The sequence below is a fragment of the Crotalus tigris genome, unplaced genomic scaffold (genome assembly GCF_016545835.1).
Source record: "Crotalus tigris isolate CLP2741 ecotype Arizona unplaced genomic scaffold, ASM1654583v1 scf7180000024281.4978605, whole genome shotgun sequence".
Taxonomy (NCBI): domain Eukaryota; kingdom Metazoa; phylum Chordata; class Lepidosauria; order Squamata; family Viperidae; genus Crotalus; species Crotalus tigris.
This window is the reverse complement of record NW_024100453.1, coordinates 890,791-909,135: the sequence shown is the minus strand read 5'-3', so window position 1 is coordinate 909,135 and position 18,345 is coordinate 890,791. Positions and strand designations below refer to the sequence as shown.

The following is an 18,345-nucleotide window of genomic DNA, read 5'->3' as shown; positions in this document are numbered from 1 at the left end:
TATATAATTTGCTTCATATTTTCTAATCTGATTTGTTTACCTCTCTCCCCTTATCCTAGAATGCTTAGGGAGAAAAGTATCAAGCAAGTGAAACAGGGTAGAAACTTTAGTATTTGATCAAAGAATATCTAGTTTCAATCTGTTCTACAAAGTGTGTAGTTGCTTGATATAGGAAAATCAGAAAAGACAGCCCAGAGGAATGATATCAATCAGGGAAGAACAGTGATTCTTGACATGTGGTCCACAGACCCCTGGGGGCTGCAAGATCATCACAGTTGGTCCACAAAAGCTTGAAGAAATGTTACAATTTAAATCTTGAGTTAAGTCTTGTGGGTCTGTGCTCATAGTTTGTGGCCACAAAAGATATTTAAAGGGGTTCAGGTTGAAGAAAAGGTTAAGAACCACCGATATAGAAGATAGAAACCTAGGTCATGTGAAGAATACTCTGCATATGAAACTGAGAGAAAAAGCAACAGAAGATGAGAATGACAGCAGCAGCAAAATATGGAATATAATTAATCACAGCTTATATTATAGCACAATAAAAATAAAATTGATGGTAAGTAAAGTATAAATAATAGCTCTGTAAGAGAGATAAATTGCAAAACAATTTTTAATTATACAAATAAACAATAACAAGTATACTTTGGTTCTATTAAAATAGACAGTATATATAGCCACGGGGAAGATAAGTGAAAAGGCAAATATACAGTTTCAGCATACAACTAGTATTGGGGGTATAAGAGGTATTTCTTTCACATACAAGTTAGCTAGAATTGGTTTGATTTCCTATTAATTGAAGAAAGCTGGAGAATGCCTGGGCTTTCCATTGTTGCTTCTGGGCCCTTTTCAGATTATTGTACTCCCGGAGATTGTGAACCGTGTAGGCCTGTCACAATCTTGCCATCTTTCTTTTTCTGTAACTGGCCACCTGGGTAGTTGATATTCTCTTTTCTGTGTTTGTAGTAAATGCTTTGTAGCTTGCAGGATGTTCTCAGCATATCTCAAAAGATTTTGGGTGCTGCTTCATGGAAACAGATCTGGGTGGGTAGAGAAGAGAGGTGGGGTGGGGAGAGAAATTGCTGACTGATCCATTGGCTTCTGCTGCTTAACAGGTATGCAAAAGTTGCAATGCTGCTGTAATTAGGTCTGGCCAGTGTGTACAAAAAGGGAAAATCCAAGTGCAATATCTTTATTCTGTTTCCGTTCTTTTTTTTTTTTTTTTCTACTCCAGGAAGGAAACTAGGTCATTTTGAAAAGTGAGCAGAGTAGAGATCCACATAGAGTTTCTGAACTGTGCCATGTGCTAATTAATGAATTGTTGCACTGAAGTTGAAAGGAAAAAAACTGGCCAGTTGCTTTTCCCTCAAGGGTTTAGGTTCTTAATGGATCAGCATGCCCGCCTGTTCCCAATTGCTGCTCAAAGCAACTGTTGCATTGATTTCTATGCAGCTATAAGCCTATCTCTGAGCAATGCTGCTTCATTTTGTGGTTAAACAAAGAGGTTTTTGCTTGATGGCAATTGCTGATTTGCTAGAAATATAAGTTGCATCCTTTCTTGCTGATTCTTCCACTCTGGAAGAAATGTCTTCACAAGTAAGCACTATGTATTTCTTTTGTACCAATTGGTGAATCCTACTTAGGAGAGAGTGAAAGCTTTTCTTCATAGAAATAATAGAATAACCAAGTTGGAAGGGACCTTGGAGGTCTTCTAGTCCAATTCCTGCTTAGGCAGGAAACCCTATACTATTTCAGACAAATGGTTGCCCAATCTTTTCTTAAAAACCTCCAGTGTTGAAGCACTCACAACTTCTGGAGGCAAGTTGTACCAGTGATTAATTGTTCTATCAGGAAATTTCTTCTTAATTCTAGGTTGCTTCTCTCCTTGATTAGTTTCCATCCATTGTTTATTTTCTTGCCTTCTGGTGCTTTGGAGCATAGATTGCCATCTTCTTTGTGGCAGCCCCTTATATATTGGAACATTATTATTAAAATATTAACTCAAATCATTCACAACTTGATAGAATTCAAATATCAGACAAAAGATTTCTTGGATTGTGTTCATGATCACGAAGACCTTAAAAAAAACCAACCAAAACTATTTCTGTCCATGGGCATGCTTATCTCTTTTTGCCAATCCAAAATGAAAAATGGTTTTAGAGTGTTTGTCTTTGTTTGGGAATGCTAGTGCTGTGTTGAGCAGTGAAACTGAAATGAATGCTGTAAATATTCCAGTCCCCAAATAATAATCATCATTAAAAGATTGTAATAAATACTGTAGGAATGTTGAAAATTAGGGAGGAAATAGTTATAGGTAATGTTGTTGTTGTTGTTGTTAATTGCAAAGTCGTGTCCGACCCATCGCGACCCCATGGACAACGTTCCTCCAGGTCTTCCTGTCCTCCACCATCTTCTGGAGTCCATTTAAGTTCACACCTAGTGCTTCAGTGACTCCATCCAGCCATCTCATTCTCTGTCGTCCCCTTCTTCTATTGCCCTCAATCTTTCCCAGCATTAGGCCCTTCTCCAGTGAGTCCTTCCTTCTCATTAGGTGGCCAAAGTATTTGAGTTTCAACTTCAGGATCTGGCCTTCTAAAGAGCAGTCAGGGTTGATCTCTTCTAGGACTGACCGGTTTGAACGCCTTGCAGTCCAAGGGACTCGCAGGAGTCTTCTCCAGCACCATAGTTCAAAGGCCTCAATTCTTTGGCGCTCAGCCTTTCTTATGGTCCAACTTTCACAGCCATACATTGCAACTGGGAAAACCATGGCCTGGACTATACGCACTTTTGTTGGCAGGGTGATGTCTCTGCTTTTTAGTATGCTGTCTAGATTTGCCATAGCTTTCCTCCCCAGGAGCAAGCGTCTTTTAATTTCTTGGCTGCAGTCCCCATCTGAGGTGATCTTTGAGCCCAGAAAAATAAAATCTGTCACTACCTCCATTTCTTCCCCATCTATTTGCCAGGAATTGAGAGGGCCGGATGCCATGATTTTGGTTTTCTTAATGTTGAGTTTCAAGCCAACTTTTGCACTCTCCTTCTTCACCCGCATCAAGAGGCTCTTTAGTTCCTCTTCACTTTCTGCCATTAGAGTGGTATCATCTGCATATCTTAGGTTGTTGATATTTCTCCCGGCAATCTTAATTCCAACTTTTGATTCATCTAGCCTGCCTTTCTCATGATGTGCTCTGCATATAAGTTAAATAGGCAGGGCGACAGTATACAGCCTTGCCGGACTCCTTTTCCAATTTTGAACCAATCAGTGGTTCCGTGTCCAGTTCTCACTGTTGCTTCTTGACCCGCATATAGGTTTCTCAAGAGACAAATGAGATGGTCTGGTACTCCCATCTCTTTAAGAACTTGCCACAATTTGTTGTGATCCACACAATCAAAGGCTTTTGCATAGTCAATGAAGCAGAAGTAGATGTTTTTCTGGAACTCCCTAGCTTTCTCCATGATCCAGCGTATGTTGGCAATTTGATCTCTAGTTCCTCTGCCTCTTCGAAATCCTGCCTGTACTTCTGGTAGTTCTCGATCCACATACTGCTGGAGTCTAGCTTGTAGGATTTTAAGCATAACTTTACTAGCATGTGAAATGAGTGCAATGGTACGATAGTTTGAACATTCTTTGGCATTGCCTTTCTTGGAATTGGAATGTAAACTGACCTTTTCCAATCCTGTGGCCCCTGTTGAGTTTTCCAAATTTGCTGGCAAATTGAGTGTAGCACTTTTACTGCATCGTCTTTTAAGATTTTGAATAGTTCAGCTGGAATACTGCCACCTCCACTAGCTTTGTTGTTGCTCAGATTTTCTAAGGCCCATTTCACTTCACATTCTAGGATGTCTGGTTCGAGGTCAGTGACCATCTCATTGTGGTTATCTGGGATGTTAAGCTCATTCTTGTACAGTTCTTCTGTGTAGTTTTGCCATCTCTTCTTAATCTCTTCTGCCTCTGTTAGGTCTCTGCCATTTTGGTCCTTTATCATGCCCATCTTTGCATGAAACGTTCCCTTCATATCTCCAATTTTCTTGAAGAGATCTCTGGTCCTCCCTATTCTGTTGTTTTCTTCTATTTCTTTGCACTGTTCATTTAAGAAGGCATTCTTATCTCTTCTAGCTACTCTCTGGAATTCTGCATTCAATTGGGTGTATCTTTCTCTTTCTCCCTTGCCTTTCGCTTCCCTTCTTTCCTCAACTATTTGCAAAGCTTCCTCAGACAGCCATTTTGCTTTCTTGCATTTCTTTTTCTTTGGGATGGTTTTAGTTGCTACCTCTTGTACAATGTTGCGAACTTCCATCCATAGTTCTTCAGGCACTCTGTCTATCAGATCTAATTCCTTAAATCTATTTGTCACCTCTACTGTATATTCATCAGGAATATGATTTAGTTCATACCTGAGTGGCCTAGTGCTTTTCCCTACTTTTTTCAATTTAAGCCTAAATTTTGCAACGAGAAGCTCATGATCTGAGCCACAGTCAGCTCCTGGTCTTGTTTTTACTGACTGTATACAGCTTCTCCATCTTTGGCTGCAGAGCATAGTCAATCTGATTTCTATGTCTGGTGATGTCCATGTGTAGAGCCGTCTCTTGGGTTGTTGGAAAAGAGTGTTTTTTATGACCATCGTATTCTCTTGACAAAATTCTATCAGCCTGTGCCCTGCTTCATTTTGTACTCCAAGGCCAAACTTGCCTGTTATTCCAGTTATCTTTTGGCTTCCTACCTTAGCATTCCAATCCCCCATGATGATAAGGACATCATTTTTTGGTGTTAATTCTATAAGGTGCTGTAGGGCTTCATAAAACTGGTCAATTTCATCCTCTTCAGCACCAGTGGTTGGGGCATAGATTAGGTTATAGTTATAGGTAATAGTTATAGGTAATACAACTGGATAAATATTAAAATACGGATATGGCTTGCTTATTGATTTAATGTATGACTGGTTAACATGTGTGTAAAGGCTGCATCTGTGCCTGAAGATTGAAAGTATGCTATTAATGTTCCTCTAGTCTACACAAAGGTAGCAAGAATGCATACAAACTACAAGGGGATGACTTTGATAGCTGGGTTTGAGAAACTGTTTGGCAAAATTCTGATTGAAAGAATACATTTATCCACAGGTTAAAACAATCTGTTCCAGGAATAAATCATTTGTCTAAATATTTTACAATATACATGGTAATAGCGAACATTTATAATCTTATCAGTGTCCCCATTCAATATTACTGATTTTTTTCCCCTTGTCCTGTTCTTTTTTTAAAAATCTAGGACAAGATACATACAGTAGTCACTTCTGGCCTTTTTTCTCTTTTTTCAGGATGCCACCATGTGTTCCTCAAACTCTGAGAAGTGCCGCTCATGTTTCAGAATGTTCTCTTAATGCTAGAGAGTTGTTACGTAGTCGCCTAGACAGGGCTATTCAGCATTCAGCAGCTGTGTGGCTAATCCCATCAACCAATTTGTCGAAGAAATGGACACCCATATGGACTTGCTGACAGAGCTCCATCTTCTGGATAAGGTACCTACCCTAGAGCGACTCCGAGCTGCTCAGAAGCGCAGGGCTCAGCAGTTGAAGAAATGGGCCCAGTATGAGAAGGAGATGCAGCACAAGAAACGAAAGCATGAGAAAAAGAGGAATGTTGTCTGCTCCAAGAAGGTGTCTTTTGAGGCCAGTGTTGCATTGCTGGAAGCTTCATTAAGGAACGATATTGAGGAAGGTAAGAAATCCCAAACGTAAACATCACATGCATTTTGTAAATCTTAAGTTTGTTCTAAAGACATTTTAAGCACCAAATGGTGTTCCACCAAGTAGGATATTAAAGTAAATTGTGGTTGTCTACACACAATCCAATGAACAGCTGCATGAAAGGGAATCCTTTGATCTTCTATGTTTAGAAAGTGTGTTGCCCACATTTTATCTTTTCCTGATGATTACTTCTATACCTGGTCTAGACTGTTTTGTTTCTAGCCCAGATTACTTCCAGTAAGTTTGGAGCAGTCTGTTTCAAGGTTGGCACAACTTGATCTTGAACTGCTTTGTACATTTCTCCCTAAAGACATACTTTAGTTAGGTCATATTAGATTCACTAATGAAAGCAGCAGATTTTTTTCCTACATAATCTACTTTATATTTATCTCAACTTAATAAATGGCAAATTGTCTTTCTCTCTGATAAGACATACTTTGCATAAGAATTTAATGTAGCTATGTTAATACATTGTAGGAGGTCAGTTAGTTAATATCTGAAAACCTAGCCACAGTAAATTGTGTGAGCATCAATATATTTTTTTTATTTGGTCTCCAAAAGTTTTAGCTGTGATAGGTATTTTTGTCTAATGTGCAAAATAGATTGATGAAATTATTTTCTTACATTGATGTTTATATTAGTCCAAATCTAGAACAGAAATTAGTCTGGATCCATTAGAAGAAATTTTAAAGTGACCTGAATGAAGATGCCATATAGTTTCTGAATTATATAATAAACAGTCAAGATGCAGTTAAATTTTAGGATTATTCTATTCCTGCTTCTACATTGGATATAAATCTTTGAATTAGAATAATATCAAGTATAATCTAAATTCAGGTATATTATGATTTTGGAAGATGATTTGGTATATGTCAATGGTGTCATCAATGCACTGCCACTGAGTTTGGGAAGACTGATGGAGAAAGTGGAGGACAGAGGGGCCTGGTATGTTATGGTCCGTGGGATCACGAAGAGTCAGACATGACTTAGTAACTGAAAAACAACAAAAACAGTATATGTCAATGATATACAGTAGTAAATACAATAAGGAAGTGGAAAATATTATTTGGATAATGTTCATGTATATTTGGGATTTTATTTTATACAGAATGATTTGTAGAGGTATCAAATAACAAAAAAAAATTAAGGAAGGAAAAATATGTGTTGTTGTATTTACCCAGAATACATTTAAGAATGCTAAGATATATTTGAAGGATTTGAAAGACTATACCATTACATTATGAAATTATTGATGTTACAGTTGCAGAACTTCCTATATGGGGTGCAACGTAAAACAGTTGCCTAAAGGCCTCTTGATATTCCTTTGATGATTGGTTTTTCATCTATGTATCTTGCCTTGCACTTCTTTAAAGCAAAGCTGGTGACATTTTTATTGCAATGCAGTGAATATGAAGAGGCTGTTTATCTATTTTCTACCTAACATGATCCCATCCTTGCTCAGCCAGATTTCATTGACCTGATGATATGTAAAGTAGATGAGAATTTGGCTCCTACTGCCACTTCTCTTCCAAGATAGCTGCTTCCCCCGGGCTCCATTAGGCTGACCCTGAATGTATATCCTTTGGTATATGAACTTCCATAAAAAGATGATATACAGAAGTTCTGTTGCTATCTATACAATTATAATTCTATTAGTTTTGTATAATTTTTCAATATGTATCCAGAAAAGGTCCAACTGAATTTAGTTCCTCTTATTTAAGTGTGCATAGATAGGGCTTATAATAAGGGTCTAATTAGTGAATAAGCTACCTTCCCCCAAAATTAAATTCCTAAATCAAAATAAAAGAAGCCACATTTTGGCTTGATATAATGTGTGGATTTTGCTAAAGGCTAGATAGCAAGAGGGCAAGAGGAACTAAAATTCCCTGTAGATAGTCTTCCCCAATTTGTTGAGTTCCAGATGTGTTTTTACTACAATCCCAGGATTCTTAGACAGGATACTAGTTGGGAATTATGAGATTTGGAATTCCCAGAATATATCTTGAGGGTGCCAGATTGAAAAAAATGTGCCTTTAAAGAAAGACTGACTAAACAAGAGTTCAGTAAAAATGGAATATAGGAATATACTAAAATTAGTATTATATTATTTTCTTAATTTGTCTCCAATACATAAGGTATTTTACATATATGCATGCGTCTGCCCACAGTATTAACCTAGTGGCCCCCAACCTTTATGGCCTGGCAGTGTGGAGAGGGTGTGTGTGCTGGCCCATTGCTTGTGCAAATTGAGCTGCATGTGTGCCAGCCTGCTGCTTGTGCAAGTTGAGCTGTGTGCATGTGTATGCACGCTGGTCAGCCGCTCATCCGGTCAGGTTCTGAATGGGCCACAGGCCGATAGCGGGCTTAGCCAGGGGTTGAGCACCCCTGTATTAACCTAAATATTTTTGTGACAGCTGTAGTAATAAAGTGTATTACATGATTTCGCTGAGTTCTTTATGCATTTTATGCCTTTGCTTACCAAACACATGTTAGCAGATATACTGAACTCCTTTATATTGTTCATTGACCATCTTCAAAAGAATTCACTTTTCTGTTTCTCTGTTCTACGAATTTATACTCTACTATCACCTGCATATTTATTTGAGTACTTTTCAGGGACGGTCTCAGCATGTGGCCAAAAAAGTCAAAATGGTGGCCATGTTGGTGCAATCAAACCTTTGCCTATAAGGCAGACAAAAAGGCAGAACCATCTTGATTTTCTTTCTTCATGCTGTATGGACATCTCTGGGGGAAAAGGTTATTGTATACTCCATCTAAAACTGCCTGAATATGCAAGAATATTAACTTTGAAGTGTTTTGTAGAAGATTTTTTTTTCTCAAGGCAAAGGAGAAAGGATGTGTGATATTTGATATTTATCCTTTCACTTAGATTAGAAAACTTACCAGAGTCTTAACATATCTTGCTTCAAAAGTTGCTGCTTGTTTGTCTCATATCAGCCATAGGTTTAGGTCTCACATATTAGGCTCTGGAGGGAAAACAATACAAAAAATAATTCCTACTTTAAAATCTGTCAATCCATACCCAGGATTGTTAGGCAGGCATAAGGAAAGGAAGCAAAAGCCAGAGAATAATAAAGGATTTGAATGATCTTGTCAGGCAGTAATTATTTTCAGGGAGGTAACTCTGGAGATCTGCCCTAAAAGCTTTACCTTTACAATAACAATACCACTTGAGTGAAATTGCAAGTAAAATCTGATTATTTTTGTCTTGCTTAGAGATACACAGTAAATTTCAGGATGACTAACTAGATGGAAGCAAAAGAAAAATCTACAGTGCATTTGTAGTAAATATGAAGGCAGGACTATAAACACCACATAGTGTAAATAGTATAAATAAATAATAGAAGTATCCATAGGGTGTTGTCCGAAAAATCAAGATAGTATCATACAGAATAGTCAAGGCTTGTCTGGAAGTTCTTTGCCTTTTTATAAATAGCTAATGTAGATTTGTGTTATTAAGTTCAGTCTTCTGTCCTTTTATCTCCTTCCTGTTTTTGCCTCTCCCTCCATGTTTTTTGCAGATCCACTACTGCCTATCTTGTATTTGTGTATCTGGTTTTTCCTAAGTGCAGATTCATGCATTTCTTACCACTGAACAACATTTTATTGGATAGGGCTGAATGTTCAAGTTTATTAAGGCCTTTTTGAATCTTTAACAACATGTTAGGATTCAAATCCTTTTGGATATGTAGATCACTGAGTTGTAGTTTACACCAGAGGTCCCCAACCTTTTGGGCACCAGGGATCGGTTCTGTGGAGAAAGGTTTTTCTGCGGACCAGAGAGTGCATGGTTTTGTGTGCTGCCTGCATCCCTCAGATGGGACATTGCTTGTTTGTGTGGACCGGTTGTGGGCATGCCGCGGCCCAGTACTGGTCCATGAATCGGGAGTTGGGGACCCTTGGTTTACACCAAGATAGGAGGTTGGCTTATATACTAATGAACAAAATTCAAAATTAGCTTGAAGGGCTTGAACATTAAACCAATCAAACACAGTGGTGTTCACCTATGACAAGTGCATAGAAAAATCCAATCCATAATGTGAAATTATGTAGATTTGGTTTGGCAGAATACATGTGGAAATGAGACAGGAGTACAAGTAGAGCACCAGCAGAATATTAGCGAGTGATGAGATAAGAAGCTAAAAGAGCCAATGCAATCTTGGGCTACAATGATAATTAATAAAAGAATAATATTTGTAGCTCAGGGTTGAAATGAGGGGTCCTTGGTGCTCTCTGAATTTGGTTGTTTTCTTGCAGACATTTCATTACCCAAAGTAGATGACATCATTATATAACAATAACATCATCAAATAACAATTGTGTCCGGATTGCATTGGGATAATAGCTCCACTGTATTCTGTGCTTATTTTGGAATATGAAATTTTAAAGTAATTTAAAAGAAACATGGAATATTTTAAGGGGGTTTAGTGGATAATTACCAAGATCATGTGAGGTCTGGAAACCAAGATCTATGAAGAACTGGACATGTTTAACTTGACAAAGGTAAAACCACCACAGGAGATGTGGTAATGGGTCTACAAATATCTGTGTAAAAGCTGTCACTTGCAAGAAGGGACAAGACTGCTTTCCACTGATATCAAGAGCAGAACAAGTATGGATATGTTGAAATTAAAGAATATTCTGGCTGAATATTTGGGAGAATTTCCTGATAGTGAAACAGACTACCTAGAACAGTAATGGATTCCCCCTCAATGCAAAACTTCAAATGGGGAAGTGGTGGTGGTAGATGCTACCAGTCAGAAGGAGTTTAGTGCAAGGGTCCTCAACCTTGGCAATCTGGGAGTTGAAGTCCACAAGTCTTAAAGTTGTCAAGGTTGAGGACCCCTGGTTTAGTGGATTCTTCTTCAGAGTAGGAGATTAAACTAGATATTGTATGAAGTCTCTTCTTTACTATGATTTCATGGAACCCAAACCCCGGCAGAAATAGAATGCCATATTAAGATTTCTAATATTTGCATAAAACTTTGATGTGTAAGTCTTCACCAGACTGTCCCCAATTCTGTCACATATGTTGGACTTTAAATCACAACATTCTGAGCCAACATAAAAAAGAACAGGATTCAAAATCCAACACATCAGGGCACATCTAGGTTTGGGGAAGATTTGTTTACAAAGTCAATCGAAATACTACAGACAAATTTGGATGGCTGAGGACTGAGTGGACAGCATGGTGAGAAGTTTATAGGAGGAGAAGCATGTCACACACTGGGGAAAGGTTTTTTTGCGGGTGGAATATTTATTTTTGTTCTATCTTGTTTCTTTACATGTGTTAATGGAACTTGTACTGCCACTTTCTGCTGGCTAGCAGTCCCATTGAAAATTAGCTGCAAATTGAGTTATTAAATGTCAGTTATATAATTTAAAAGTACAAAGGATCCTGCAAAAACAATAACAAAAAGTTTAGGATTGCATTTAGCTTCACAGTATGTCTATCTATACTGTAAGAGTAATATTTACTTTATTTATGTACTGTCATAGTCCACAAGTATGGCAGCACACCAATATTACATTAAAATTAAAAAAAGATAATACAATAAATCAATAAATCACTAATAATTCATAGTTCAACAGTACATAAATACATAAGTACATAAACTGGCATAAATAGGTGTACAGATATCAACTTCCAAATGTCCTTCCAAATATCTCCATTTTCACAATCTTCCTGAAGCTCAGGAGCAAAGGTGCAATTTAAATCCCCCCAAAGGGTGGGTACTGCTGCACACATACATACACACACAAAACAATCTACTATTCCTCCCTCCCCTGAATCTCCTAAGGGAGTGAAACTCACAATATATCCAAATGGGACAAACACCCTAGATGGATAGGATCTATTTGGAGTGGACCATCCTGGAAATACCTGGATGCCAAATCATACAGAATTTCAGAATAGAATAGAATTTGAAGGGACCTTGGAGGTCTTCTAATCCATCCCCCTGCTCAAGCAGGAGAACCTAGGCTCCGTAGGTTGATATTGGCAGTGTGAATTATACCCAGAAGACTGACATCCAATGCAATACCAGCAACACAGATTTTTAATGTGAGTAGTGACTCTTGCATTTTCTACTGAGTTCAGCTTTCAGATATCCTTCAGAGATGTGTAGTAATCTAATAAGAAGCTGACAAGAGCATGCGTCATTGTAAGCAGAGCAGAACAGGAATGGCTAAAACTGGCACACCAGCCTCATTTGCCATAAATTCCACCTGAGTCTAGCAGCAACTATGACTTTAGAAAGACCCCAAAGTCTTCTTTGAGGGAATCCTATCTCTTCCAGAATAACCACTGAACAATTAGATGGTCAAACAGTAATTTGGTTTTGCTGGGAATTAACTTTAACCTGATTCTTCTAGTCTACAAGCACTGAATCAGAACTTCCACTGAATCTGGGTTTTCTGTATAATGGTAATTCCTCATCCTGGACTCTCAACAGCTTTATATAAATGTTAAACAGGAAAAAGAAAACAACCCTGCACACCCACACTGGGGAGCCCAACAAATAGATGTCTGTCCCCTGCCACTGATTGCAATCACTTTCTAAGGATGGAGCACAACTATCATAATCAGTGCCCCAATTCCCAATCCAATCATGCAATCTGAAGGCTACTTAATATTGAAAGTTATAAAGAGATGAGGAAGGGATCATCCAAGTGGTGATATAGATTATCCAACTGTGCAACTAATTTTATGGGGTTAGCCTGTCTGTTGTGTTATTTTCTTCTGATTTCACTAACATAGAGAATATGAAATGGAGAGTTGAAGGTATAGGTTCAACTTCCTAATACATTTTAAAAATACCAATAGACACCACTTCTGTTTATGATGTTCCTCAAATCTATTATCTAGTTAGGAGAGTGTATCAAATATAACAAACACCTGGACTTCCGGTGGATCTGCGCGCGCGATGGCGGTTACTTTGTAGCCGTCCTCCTGGGTAAGTGTTTGAATCGCTATGAACAGCGGACATCAGCTGTTCAGCGGTTCAAAATCCCCCTCCTGGGCAAAGGGAGGGGGAAGAGGATTGTCTGAATAGTGGTAGAACCTCCTATGCACCCCCAAGGCTTTTTCTATTGGGGGTGAATGGAGTGCTCCCACGGAGTTCAGACTGTCTCCGCTTCCCAGCTGCTTTTGTCTCTAGGGACAAAACAAGCCGCTGCAACCACCTCCGCGATTAAAGTGACCTGGTGAGTTTTTCTTAGAAGCGGACAGAGCTGAGTAGAGGATTTTGTTTTTGCTTTCTTTGATTTTATCTGGATTTTAAGTTTAAAGATTTATCTTTATATTCCCTCTTTTTATTTTTTATTTTTTTCCTTTGTTGAAAGGGAAAGTAAAATGGCGATCGGCAGGCTTTCGGTGTTATTTTTTTTTCCTTTCTCCTCTTTTCTTTAATGACTGGAACGGAATGTGGATTTGATTATTTTTTTGATGTTGGGTTTGGATTTTAGAAGGATTATTATTTTTGTTTAACCTTTTTGTTTTGTTTTTTGTACTTTTAAAAAATGGAATGGATTTTTTCTATTTAATTATTTTTTTCTCTTTCCCTTTTCTTTTTTTTTTTAACTTTTTTCTTTTTATTATAATGATCTCCTTTTGAAGGGTTTCTTGATTTTTGGGAGTTAATTTCTCTTTTTCTTTTGCTTAATTTTTGTAATTTTTAAGAAGGAGTAAAGATTTTTTAAGATGGTTCCAAAGAAAGATTTTTTTAAGATGGCTCCAAAGCGTCCAGTAATTCCTACAGCTCCCAAGGTGGTTTCTTCTTCGGTGTTATCATCAGCGCAACAACCTAAATTAACAGCTTCACCATCTTCCTTGGCACAGTCAACAATGGTGAAGGATTTGCAAGATATGATGGGAAATGTTATATCTCAAATTAGGGGAGAAATGAAAGAGATTTTAGAGGAAAATAATAAGATTTTGAGGCAAGAGATAGTTTTGGCTTTAAAAGGAGTTGCCTCTGTTCTTGAAAAGCTGAACTCTCGCGTAGAAGAGGTAGAAAAAAAAGTGGAATTGATGGAGGGAAAATTTGAAAGCGTGGAAAAAGAGATAGAAAATTTTCAAGATGAGATTCTTATGCTTCAATATAGACAAATGGAATATGCTTTAAGAATCAGAGGCTTGAGAGAGTCTGCGCAAGGAGATTTGAGAGAGATGGTTGCAAAGGACTTTGCTGTGATTTTGAATAGAGAAAAAGAGGAAATACTTAGTGAAATTGAAAAAACATTTAGAGTTAACTCTGTGGTGGCAGAGCAGAAGAATTTGCCAAGAGATGTGGTAATTTACTTTGGGAAAAGATCCCTGCGCAACGAAATTATACAAGCTTTTTATAAGAAGAGGTTTCAAATTGCTTTACAAGATGTTATAATTTTAAAGGAGATCCCATCTAAAATTTTAAGAAGAAGAAAGGAGTTTGCTTTTTTAGCAGATGAACTTAAAAAGAGACGAATCTTGTTCAGATGGGATGTTCCGACTGGAATGGTGGTGAGCTACCTGGGGATACGTTATAGACTTAATACTGTTTCTAAAGCAAAAGACTTTTATACTTCGGTCCTGGGGGTATGTTCATCGCCATTTATTACGTTTAAAGCTTTGGAAGAAAAGAAGGTAGAATTGCAGTCGGAAGAGCGTATACTTATGAAAATTGGGAAATCTCAGTTTGAGAGGCCTCAACAAGTTGAGATGGAGGAGCAGAGGATAACTTGTGCAACATATAATTGTAAAGAAAAGGAGCAACAGAAGAAGGTCAAGGAAGCCTCACAAGTACTGGTTTCTGAATCTGCGGGAGAAGTAGGAGTTACAAACTTTTTGGAGCAACCTTTAAGGGCAGAATTGCAGTCTGAAGAGCCTATATTAATGAAAAATGGGAAATCTCAGTTCGAGGGGCCTCAACAAGTTGAGATGAAGGAGCAGAGGACAACTCGTGCAATATATAAACGTAAAGAAAAAGAGCAACAGAAGAAGGAGATTAAAGAAGCCTCACAAGTACTGGTTCCTGAGTCTGTGGGAGAAGCAGGATTTACAAACTTTTGGGAGCTACCTTTAAGGGCAGATTTCAAAGCACTTCTTTCGAGGTTTATGGATAAGAGAGACTGATAAGGAATGTGTTTACTGTGGATGGAATTGGTTATTGGAGAGAAGATCATGGAGATCAAATGAAAATTCTAGATAAGAAGTTTAAGTTTAAGTACTTAGTTTAAGTATTCAAAAGAGTACTGAGTTTGCGGGAGAAGCAAGATTCACAAACTTTTTGGAGCTATCTTTAAGGGCAGATTTCAAAGCACTTCTTTTGAGGTTTATGGATAAGAGAGACTGATAAGGAATGTGTTTATTGTGGATGGAATTTGTTATTGGTAAAGATTTAAATATGTATAAGGGAATTTCAATGTTTTAAGTAATATTTAAATTTGTGTTTTGGAGGGAGTTTATAAAGAATGATGGATAATAATATAAGTATGATATGAAAAGGTTCAGAGTATATTATAATGTGTTTAATGATTGAGTTTTTTATTATTATTATTATTATTTTTAAGAGAAGATAACTTGTTTAATTAAATGTACTTAGATTTGTTTAGGATTTATATGTCTTTTAAGGTTTTTTTTGATAGGAGAGAAGATTATGGAGATTGAATGAAAATTTTAGATAAGAAGTTTAAGTTTAAGTACTTAGTTTAAGTATTCAAAGGAGTATTTAGTCTTAATGGTATAATGAATGTTTATATGTTTATTTTTGTGTTTTAGGATAAAGAAAGAGGGAGAGATTAGATTTTATATTGTAGGTATAGATATTTAAAGAAAGTAATGTTTAAATTTAGGTTTTGGAGGGAGTTTATAAAGAATGACGGATAATAATATAAGTATGATATTAGAAAATGTTTAGAGTATATTATAACGTGTTTAATGATTGTAATTATTATTTTTTAGAGAAGATAACCTGTTTAATTTAATGTATTTAGATTTGCTTAGGATTTATATGTGTTTTAAGTTTGTTTTTTTTTTGAAAAATTTTAATTAAGCCTGTACTCAACTCTGGGAAGGTTGGGGGAGGGTATGGGAGGTTTGGGGAGGTGGGGGAGGGTATGGGAGGGTGGGGGGGTCTGGGGAAGGGATTTGTTTTGTAAAATTTAAAAACTTTCAATAAAATATATATATATATAACAAACACCTAATAAAAAAATGGAACATGAGATATATTATAGTGTTTGTGTCCTTAGCTATGTTTGCAGTTTGTTTCCTTATCTTGAATAACAGTCACTTTTTGCTTTTGTACACGAGTACACTTTTGATGTACTTCACAACGTTTTTTGAGATGATGGCCATCTTTGGATTTTGTGGTGTGCCAAAGGTTGCGTTCCAACAATTAATGGGCGCAAAACAAATATTTTTATCTTTCTTTCTCTCTCGCTCTAGCTCTAGCTTTAGCTCTATCTAATTTAAATGTTTATTAAAATTGTAATCAAATATAATTAATCCAATTAATTTGCAATTATTTAATAACTTGCTAACAATCTTTCAACATCACTAGGGTCACAGGTTGTCTAACTCTGTGTTAAAGGCCGCAAGTATTTGTTGTAGTACTTGTATTAACCAGTTTATCTGAATTAAGTGCCTTGGACTGCCTTTACCATCTGGCAGAGTGTTTTAAAGTAGCCATCTGTTTTGCAAACTCTGTGCTGCCAGGTTTCAACAGGGAAATCTGAAGACACATTATTTATCATAGATTTTGGCAGCTGAAAGCAGATGGTGAGAATTGTGAACTGGCTAACTAATATTTAATCAATCTTCTGATCATTTTAACTGATCGTACAAGCCATTTAAAGGGAAGGCATACTTTCTTAAGTGTAGGGTGACTTGCAGCCTATTAAACAAAAGCTGCATGGCATTCATAGGATTTTCAATATTGTACTGACAGTGTAAATCAGTTGGGAAATTGGAATGCAGGATATGTGTTACTATATTAGAGCCAAAGTAGTTTTTAGAAATGATTGAGTCTGAATTTGATTGGAATTGTGGCAATTCTATATGAAAAACATACAGTATAAGACATGTATTGTTTTCAAGTGGCAGTGACTACAGTAGATATTTTAAGTATATTTTAATCTGAAATGCAAAACTTTGACTAGTTTTGAAATAATTATGGGGAAAAAGCCACCTGGTTACCTTTTCAGTAGTCCAGTAGGTGAGGAGTTGTTATCACAGGAGGATAGCTATGCACCTTTCAGACTCAGCTTAACAAATTTCATCAACATTTCAACCTGTAATTCAAAGTCCAGTTTACTGATTGATTAAAGCCTTATAGATTTACAAGTTTATATACTTAATAACACTGTGATACAAAATTAGTACAGAATAATAGAATAAAAGAGTTGCAAGGGACCTTGGAGGTCTTCTAGTCCAACCCTCTGCTCAAGGAGGAAAACCTGTACCATTCCAGACAAATGGTTGTCCAAACTCTTCTTAAAATCATCCAGTGTTGGAGCATCCAGAACTTCTGGAAGCAGGCTGTTCCACTGATTAATTGTTCTAACTGTCAGGAAATTTCTCCTTAGTTCTAGGTTGCTTCTCTCCTTGATTAATTTCCATCCATTGCTTCTTGTCCTGCCTTCAGGTGCTTTTTAGAATATGTTGACTCTCTCTTCTTTTGGCAACCCCTTACATATTAGAACACTGCTATCATGTCAGTAGCATGTACAGTAGAGGTTTTATCTGAAACTGAAGTAAGAAAACAAACTTTTTTAACCTAAAGAAGTAGAGTGTTTGAAAAACCAGTTGTGATACAAAAATCCAGAAAATCACTAGATGGCAGCAAAAAGACACTAAGGAACTCTAGTTCTTTACTGCCATCTAATGTTCACCGAGAGTTGTTCAATCCAGACTCAATACCCCAGCTACTATGGCAGACATTTTATAAATAGAAGAACCATCACTACAGCATTTTCTGAAAACATCCACAAATAGTTTTTAACTTTACAAATGCAGGGCTTTTTTTTGTCATAGAACGGAATTCTGGCACCTCTTTTTGGATGGAACCTTGTAGGGTAGGCAAGGCGGGTTGTATGACGTGTGTGAGTTCCAGCACTTTTTTTTTTTTTTTACAAAAAAGCACTGTACAAATGTATATCCAAGAATTTGCCTACTATATTTTTAATAAAGAAAATTCTATAATGCAATATAACTGCCATGTCAAAATACATTTCTGGCTAGATAAAATCAACGATGCTGAACAAAACACTGCATTAATTTCAAAGTTATATTGCTATCACAATGAAATAGTTTTAATCATATACGTTATAATAAGTTTGACTTAAATATAAATGCAAATTAGGAAAAAAAAGACATTGGGTTTATAATTGTCTTTTTTCTGTTTCCTTCCTTTCCAGGATTATCAAAGAGTTTCAGTTTGCCTGCTCTTTCTCTTGTGTAATTAAAGATCCCTCATGGCATCTATATAGATAAAATATATTATTTATTCCCAACACAGACAATGCTTCATCATTATGGCACCACAGTGATTTAGCTAATATTACTAGTGGCTTCTCTAACATCAGTGTTCTAAGTTTATTAAAA

The 18,345-nt window shown here is 36.9% G+C and overlaps 1 protein-coding gene across 5 annotated transcripts in view; it reads left to right on the top strand.

Annotated features, from left to right (window-relative positions):
• PPP1R16B (protein phosphatase 1 regulatory subunit 16B) overlaps positions 1 to 18,345 on the top strand; it is a 108,186-nt gene that overhangs the window by 25,416 nt on the left and 64,425 nt on the right. For 3 of the 5 annotated variants that reach the window (XM_039323662.1, XM_039323661.1, XM_039323663.1), the window contains one exon: positions 5,313 to 5,712. In XM_039323662.1, coding sequence (XP_039179596.1) covers positions 5,466 to 5,712 — 247 coding nt within the window. In that variant the 5' untranslated portion in view covers positions 5,313 to 5,465. Of the gene's footprint in view, positions 1 to 5,312; positions 5,713 to 18,345 lie in introns of those variants that run through there. The other 2 variants (XM_039323664.1, XM_039323665.1) reach the window with 2 other exon arrangements.